General features: G+C 45.7%; 1 protein-coding gene across 1 annotated transcript; it reads right to left on the reverse strand.

Moving 5' to 3' along the window:
* Positions 1–8,163, reverse strand: PRR11 (proline rich 11). The gene is made up of 9 exons (XM_019511144.1): positions 7,869–8,163; positions 6,611–6,764; positions 5,776–5,898; positions 4,009–4,251; positions 3,788–3,886; positions 2,338–2,450; positions 2,155–2,214; positions 1,971–2,067; positions 1–394 (listed from the first exon to the last, which is right to left on the reverse strand). Exons 1-9 carry the CDS (start codon positions 7,985–7,987, stop codon positions 326–328), a joined length of 1,077 nt encoding a protein of 358 aa, XP_019366689.1. The 5' UTR covers positions 7,988–8,163; the 3' UTR covers positions 1–325.
* Between the last annotated feature and the right edge of the window lie 286 nt (positions 8,164–8,449).

Here is an 8,449-nt window from a genome sequence, read left to right on the forward strand (position 1 = left end):
AGTCAGCATCTCACGTAGACACAGCTTGTAAGCAGCATTAACTGCTCCTTTTCTTAAGGGAGAAGTCAAAGATCTGAAAGGACCAAGGAGAGACCTCACTCCTCTCTCACCCTCAGCATAAGTCCTGGCGGGTAAAGTTTGAGGCATAATGAAGCTGTCACAAGGAAGGCTGCATTTTTCTGTGAGAAGAACATTATGAAATAACACATCTCATGTGTACTATACTTGCTTAAAACAAACATGATACCTTCAACACGTGGATTTCTGACAAGTCAAACAAGTGGTATTTGACCCTCAAATTGTCATAAAAATATCAGCCACCCATCTAGTTCTGCTCATCAAAGCTGCTTGCAGTGTGTAATGGAGCTGGAGAGGGACTCTTGGGGTGAGCCATCTGTTTAAAAAAAAAAGTTACAATTTCAGTTTTAAATTTCAGCACGCTTACTTACACAACAATGACATGGGAGCTTATCAACCACTTCCAAAATATAAGAAAATCCCTAGTCTGACATGGAAAATGCTTTTAAACCTCAGATTCCTTCCAGCATCAACAGGAATCTTGTTCTATTTCTCTATTTTCAGCTGGTGCTGCAAACACTGCTACCATCCATACAGCCAGGGATCTTTGAGTCCATAGCCGCTGGATATTCCAACATATGGGACACATCCAGACGAGCACGCATGTGCAATCTGCGGTGCCACAAACCTGTCTGTGGCTCTGTGAACCACATGCATGCATGTGTGCATGCAAATACACATTGCTGCAATGCTAATTAGTAGCACGGTGGGCTTTTTTTTTTTTTTGGACACTGGGAGGAGATCCCGGTGTAAAATCAATCAATCAATCAGTCCATTAATCATTCATTCTAGAAAGACGTGGGACGGTCCATGTGGCTGTAGCGTGCACTGCCCAAAACAAGAGCCTGGCTGGCCAGAGCCATGCTCCAGCTGCTGGCCAGGCTCCATGTGCCTGGATTGCCACTGCTGCAGCCCTAGGAGGCCCCCAGGATCCCAAGTAAGACTGCTGGGGCCAACTCAGGTGCTGGCCCCAGCCTCCCCCATCCCAATTGGGGCAAGTTAACGTGCGCCAGAGCGCACATGCAGGGGTGTTCCCTGGGGACAACCAGCAGCAGTGCAAATGCATGCTGCTGCTAATTGTCCCCGGGAAATGCACGTTCTGACTCACTGGGACATGCCCATGGGGTACATCCTTTTGACTACTGAGATTTAGGACATTTCTGGAGAGCCTCACATGAGCCCTGCCTGCAGCAGAGAATGTTTGGGGTCCAGGTAACAGGAAGACCCAATCACCCCAATTCCTCCTGCTTCCTCAAAGATACTATGAAACTGAAAAAAATTGAGAAGGGAACACAAGTGGGCAGTTTGTAGGTGTGCTTTCCACATCATGCAGAGGCCACGTTGAAGGAGAATCTTACCACACTCCTTCCCACGTGTGTGGGCTGAGCCATTGATTAGGCTTTGAATTACGCTCCAAAGATTCAAGTGCATTTCGTATGATGCTACTAAGATTTAACATTTCTTATGTGCTTATTACTCTCAAAGCACGGTACACTCATTAATTAAATGGTAGGCAGCATGAGGCACTAGGTATCATGAGACAAGGCTTAACTCCCAAGTCTGCCAATGACCTGCTGAGTGACCTTCGGCAAAAATCACATCACATCTCTGTGCTTCAGCTTCCTCATCAGTGAAATGCACATAATAGCTCTCTTTGTGAAACCTTCAGATTCATGGATGACAAGTTTGAGTGAAGTATAACTTATTAGTAGTAATTATGCACTCAGTTGTGCTTGCTACCAAAGGCTCTCACGACCCACTAAGGCATCTTATGTCTATGAAGTGCCATGCAAATCAATAGTGCTTTTTTGCAAGAGAAACATTCTTTGGAATTCTGTAGTTTATTACCAGCAATTAACTTTTTGCAACAAAGGAGCTGAAATTTGTCTTGCCTGAAATTTGCGCTTCAGTGCTTGAGTCATTATGGGTGTCAATCCTGTGCCAGTCGCCATGTTCTCTTTGTTGTTTAATGGAGTTCCACCAGGACTTCTGAAAAGACAACAGGAATGTTAGGGGAAATCATTTTTAGTTTTCTAGTTAAAGAAAAGAAGAAGAAGAGAATAGTAAGGAAGTTACCTCTTTATATTGACTCTTTTTAGATGTTTTCGAAGGTCTAATTGATTTTTGCCGGGAGTGCTAATAATAAAAAACAAAAAATGTTAAAATCAATTTATTTCTCAAGTACCAGACATGAGGATGATGATGATTATGAACAAAATCAACTTTTCCATAGAACAAAGAAAGTACAAGGTTTCTTACATTAAGAGGTTTGTAATTCGAGCTGGTGGTTGGTTGGATTTAGGTCTCAGATTAATGCTTTGTAAGTCTGAAACCGTAATTAATGCCCTGCGTATCTTCACTGGTGATCCCCCCTAAAGGCACAAAGAACAGTGTTACCACAAATGCATTTTAAAAGGCCCCACTGAACATACTGTCTATTTAATATTTATACTCTGCATGTTTTAGTGCATTCTGACTCTTTAGCTTTTTTGAATCATTAAGATTGAATGTGTCTTGGATAAAAATAGGCATTTTCTAAAAGACTCCTGAGCAACAAAATGCTAGGGAAAAGAAAATACCCGTCCTGATAAAAATCAACACGTTTACAGAAATAGTGGAACACAGCAAGCCATCACCCTAAGCTGAAAAGAACACACTTTGCATAGACTCCAAACAAAGTCATTTACCTTCCCTGCTTTAAATAGGCATCTGCAAAATGAGAACATTTTCAAATAACCCTTACTGGAGACTTGGAAGTGGAAGGATTATGTTGGTTTTTGAGTCCAAATTCACTTTTGGCAGGATCTTTTTGACAGTCACTATGTTAGGGGTAAATTTGGCCCTATGGCAGCAGCACATTTTGAAGACTGCATAGTGAATGCTAAATAGGATTTGTTCACCAGCACTTAAGCATTTCTCCTAATGTATGAAGTGAATTAGTTGATTCACTGGATTTATCACCATTGCCCCAAACGTGGTCTAAAACTACAGAGAGCAACATACACAAAAGAATACGCTAGCTAAAAATAGGAATCCATAAATCATTCAAGACAGAGAAAGAAACCACAGCCCACACATGCTATTGTTGGAGGGGTTAGCAGATATTCAGTCCTTCACCAGGGACTATTCTCTGAGGCAGGGCAACTGGGTGGTGCTTAAATTTGTTTTTAAAAGGGTCTTTGCAAGATGAACTGTCAAGTGCAATCTCACAGCTGAGCAGAGTGCAGGCACTGGTCTTGGCTAACACCACGGCCTGAAAAATTCATGACATGGCCCTGAATGAGAACAGGAGTTCTGCCAAAGCCCAGAAAGACCAAGTTTACTTCTAGTCTCTGCATCTCTCTGAACAGCAGCAAAATGGCTTCCAAGGTTGGCAAATGTGGCAACCACTTTTGTATGGATACAGGAACCACGAGCAGAACCAAACTTCAAGTCAGAAATCCTGCATCTCATGCACAGGCCAACCAGACAAGGTGTGCCCTGGTCACACCCAGCAGGAGTCACCCTTCTACAACCACTACTCTGGACCTGATGGAAAAAAGAGGTTGTAGGCTTACAGAGAAATGCTATCGTCTCCTCTGTGCATGGAGCCATCCTAGAGCCGGCCTCACTGCCACAGAGGTTCAATAACCCATCCATGCACACTGGAATCCTACTGGTTCTATTGTGGGCAGTATTTGTCTTCTGAGCATACTCCCGTTTGGTTTACCTTGTCTGGTCTTGTGCAGGGTTGGGTCTTCTTTAGTTTTACATTCAGGAGATCCTTCATTGTAATTTGTATGGGACCATCTTTTTTTACTGATATGGCCTGTTAACAAGGGAATAAAAAATTTGAAACTGCAAGAGTTGAATGCCTTTTGGGTGCTGTACAACTCTGCACCCTGAACCCAACACCACTCAAAGACACAGAATAACCCGGTTGATCCTTACCAGAGGGGTTTTATTGCCATTGACCCTTTTGAGAAGTAGAGGTGCTGGAGGGGGGCGTGGCGGGGGCAGTGGTGGTGGTGGTGGTGGTGGAGGAAGAGCAGCTGCAGGTTGTAGCACTGCTGTAGGAGACCCAGATACCAGCTCTGGAAGGCTGATACATGCACATACAGGAGCATGTATTAATGGTTTATTACATCTTTGGCATGGAGAGTTTTCTGAGGAACGAACCACTGTCCCGCTCATCTGGCACAGAAAAAAAATCAAATAAAAATTCACTCTCTGTCCAATGTACGGGAAAGTTCAGGGAATAGGGGTTGTGACTCAGTTGAACCAAAATGCAAGGCCCAAAGATATCCTGCCCTAGGTCTGATCCTTTAGCTGGCTACCTGCGGTCCTCCAGCTCCCAGGCTGTGGCGCTTCAAGTGATGCTGTCTGTATAGGGTGTTGAAAGTGCTTTGCAATGAAAGGAGATTGGGAAATGTGTATTCTTTCTATTTATATGTGACATGTCTCCATATTGGACCTTAGGAATTGTTTTAGCAGCTTTACTGGATATTCAGGGTTGGATTAATTTGATCACCCAGAGTTAGAATAAAGGCCCTGTTCTGGTTTCCCTGCATTATACACTCCAATTGCATTCGGTGACTGAATGAAGGGGAAACATTACAGTGATGCAGAACATACCCCTGCCACTCATTCTAAACAAGCAGTTCCCAGCATCTGTGCATAGCCCCTTTGGGGCTCCATGCAGACAGAACGGTCTCTTCACATGAAGCCAGCAGCCAGATTTGACAATGATTTTTACTTTAGCAATATTTTCAGGACGGATCTTCATTTCTAACACTCCTCTTAAAGCCAAAACACTGCCAAGATTATAAAAGTAACACGCTTGATTAAAAAAAAAAAAAAAAGAAGAAGTTGCCATCTGAAAAATGTTTACCTGCTATTGCTACAAGTGCTAAGATCATTATAAATGGAAGAGGAGCAACACATTTACCTTTGTCAACAGTTTGCTTGCTCTCTACATATAGTGACTTTCCTTGCCCCGCCCCTGCCTAGTTAGTTAAGGATATAGAGGCACATCAAAGGATCAAGGCCTCACTCAGTTGCCTCTGTCAGACTACAGTTTTCCTGAAGTAGGATGTAAGGGAAAAATATCTGAAGAATAGGAAAAGCATGATTGTAACAGTGGTGTGGACAGGAGTTTCACCCATATAGAATCATAGAGAAGTCGGGCTAGAAGGGACCTCCAGAGGTCATCTACTCCAACCCCCTGCCTGAGATGGGATCATCCCTCTTCAAACCACCCTATACACACCAAAATCTAAACTCTGCATAAGCCTACCATCAACCCCGACCAGGACACAACACAGCCCTTATACCCTAACCTGCCACAGGAAAGCAAGGGCACCACAGCAGCTGACGTCCTGTTTCTACAAAGTAGTGTCAATATATGCTGAAGAGGTCCTATGCTCCCCACCCCTCAACTATAGAGGAAGGCAAAACCCTCCCTAGTCCATACCAATGTAACCAAGGGGGAAAATTCCTCTCTGACCTCAAATCTGGCAATCAGTCTGATCCTGAGCAGAGGGCATATATAAATCCCCGAAACTCCATTTTATTCTCTTTCAGTGAACAGATTTCAAATTGCAGGTGTCCCTTTAGCAGTGCACATACTTCTAGTTTTCCTCCCTGATCCCAGGTCCTTAAGTGTTTAGATAAACAAAAGAAAAAAAACCTGAGGGTACTAACGTAACTGCAGCTGACCTGGAGCATTCCTTGTAGTCTGGAAAATTCAGTTTCCAGCTTTTGCATTTCTTTCCTAAGCGCATTCAGCTCTCGTAGATATAAGCGGGATGGGAATATGGTGTCTTTGATGACTTCAAAACTCTAAGTATTACAAAGAAACAAGGTGAACATGATTATATGCACTGGAAGTTTCACGCAAAACCCTATGTGACTTAGGAGCACAATCCCCACCAGAAGTCATTGGCCTCAGTCAGGAGACTTGTCATTGGCATGAAGACACACAGAAAGGAAGTTTCACACCTGTCATTTCATTTTGACTTTTTCCATCCTGGGGTCAGTGCCTGTCAATCAAAGAAGACTTGCTACATTTGTGAGATGTTATAATTGTCAAACTCTGATCCCAGCTAACGGGGACTGAAAGTAGGGTCACATTTCCTCAAAACAAACTTTTCCTGCAGATTCTCAGCTCTCACAGCTCAAATTTTAGCTGCAAGTGCTGTAGTGTGGTCTATGTCTGATCCATTTGGGCTGCAAACTAACATCTCCTTCCCTGTTAAAAGGCGGAAACTGCCCATGTAATGCAAATCTTTCAGCTATTGCAATAAGGTCTCCAACTTCACATACGAGTTAAAAGTAAAATATTTCTGTGCCGCTTAACATACCCATTCCCCTAACTGAAACCCTTACTGATTTCTCCCAAATGCTGCTCTAGCAAGAGATTCTAAAAGTTTGTATATGTTAGGCTTCATCTCAGTTTTGAAGAGAGGGACACGTAGAGTGTGAGAGTGTGTGTACTGCACATGCGTGCTACAATAATCTTACATTGACAAAAATAAATATTTGGAAAACGCACCTGTGCAATACTGTTCTGGCACCATGAGCAGATTGATGACATCGTCATCACTAAGGGCTTTACTGCATTCTTCACAGTGGGCAAGTACACATTCCAGACCGAGAAGCGGTGACTTTGGCTGCACGGCGTGTTGGGAAGAGGACCATCCACTGACCTACAGAAGATTTCAGACAGGGACATTTCAGCCATCTCAGAATGTAACTGTGGTCCGGCGTCAAGAGCTAGGTCAGAAACAACCAGTGAGTTTGAAATGAACTTCAGCACAGGGGGATAAAGGAAATAAGTGACACATTGAAAGGAACTTTCTACAACTGTCCAAGAAATAAGATCAACCCACTTGATTCTCAGAAAACCTAAATCACTGATGCTTCTTTTCATTATTGAACAGCAGATGACAGCTCAGCCAACCAGTTTCTCATAACTGTCAAGGTGCAGGGCACCAGCCAGACAGCTGGTGGCTGTTCAGTCTTTGCCTACGCAGCTCCTCCCTGCCCAGTCACCAACGCTGCCTCTCTGTATTTAGTTTGGTCGTCGTTTCACTCTCCTTTGGCCCACTGCTCCTTGAAGAACTGTGCTGGCCAAGCTAGGATGTTTCATTTACGTGGCTAAAGCCATTCGACTTCCCATTCTTAACAGCGTCAAGAAGTGACCTGTCATTTTCCGGCAGCAGCTGTGATCCCGGCTCTCGCAGCTTGATTAGCCTAGTGGATCTCAAACTTTTTGGGCTCAAGCCCCCTCTGTTAGAGTCAAGGCTGTGAAATGAGAGGCACCCCACTTTAAAAACCAGCATGACCTCCTTGCAGAGGGGGTAGGCAGTTGTTGGGGGGCCGAGCAGCCAGACAGGGACTGAGCCTGCAATTATATCTGCTTATTTCTTCACACCCGACTTTTCCCTCTGCACCCATCAAAGTATCCTGTGGCACCCATGGGCACCCCACGCGAGAACAAGCAGTTTAGCCCCGAAATTACGTCTGGAAATTGGTTGGGAGAGAACGCTCCCGGACACAGCCTCTTCCATCCCTGATTTCGGACGATGCCACCTCGCACTTGGAACAAGTGACGACCCTCCCGGCGAACGAGGAGGCCAAACGCATCCCCTCTTATTTATTTATTTTTTAAGGAAAAATGTTCACGTCCCAAGTCAAATCGCTTCCAAATCCATGTGAATCATTTAAGAACCACGCGTGACCCTGCTACCGGCAAGCATCCTCCACAATCCCGGCAAGTGAGAGAATTCGACGGGTCCCTGGCCACCTACCTGGGAGCGGGGGCAGCGGGGCACGGGAGCAGCGCGGCCGTGCTCCTCCTCCTCCTCCGCTCCTCATGCAGCTTGGCCCGGGCTCGCAGCTTGCGCTGGCGCTGCTTGTACTTCGCCATGGTTTCTAGAGAGGCACCTGGGGGACATCAGAGAAGTCAAGCCCTGCCCAGACCCCTGCTTGGAGGAGGGGAAGTGGAAAGGCCGGGGCCTGGGGGATAGGGCTGCTTCCAGGGCCCACATCCATCCCTGCCCTCCTCTGTAGCCCAGCACCAGGGCCTTCTCACTTCCCCCCCAATTATGGACCTTTGGCCCTTCACCTCTGGCCTCCTGACCTTTAGCCCATGGCCCCGACCCCACTCACCGCCCCAAGCAGGCGCCACCCTGTAATTCAAACCGCTCCGCCGCGGCGCCGCAGCCAATCACAACCCGGCTCTCTGCGCCCCGCCTCGCCATGTTCCCATTGGTGGGAGTGATCTCGGAGCGAGGGTGGGTTGGGAGGTGGGTGAAGCGGGACCCAATCAGATTAAAAGAGGGGGAGGGGAAAAGCCAATCAGGGACGAGTGGGGGGTGTACAAAGGAAA

The sequence above is a fragment of the Gavialis gangeticus genome, unplaced genomic scaffold (assembly GCF_001723915.1).
Source record: "Gavialis gangeticus isolate Ggan-Ray unplaced genomic scaffold, GavGan_comp1, whole genome shotgun sequence".
Taxonomy (NCBI): domain Eukaryota; kingdom Metazoa; phylum Chordata; order Crocodylia; family Gavialidae; genus Gavialis; species Gavialis gangeticus.

Bases quoted from the DNA above. Each gene is read 5' to 3' on its own strand.
- PRR11 (XM_019511144.1), bottom strand. From the start codon at position 7,987: ATGGCGAAGTACAAGCAGCGCCAGCGCAAGCTGCGAGCCCGGGCCAAG. The intron at 5,899-6,610 runs GTGCGTTTTCCA...TGTAATACTTAG, and splicing joins GCCAGAACAGTATTGCACAG to AGTTTTGAAGTCATCAAAGA. The intron at 4,252-5,775 runs GTCAGCTGCAGT...TTTCTGTGCCAG, and splicing joins GACTACAAGGAATGCTCCAG to ATGAGCGGGACAGTGGTTCG.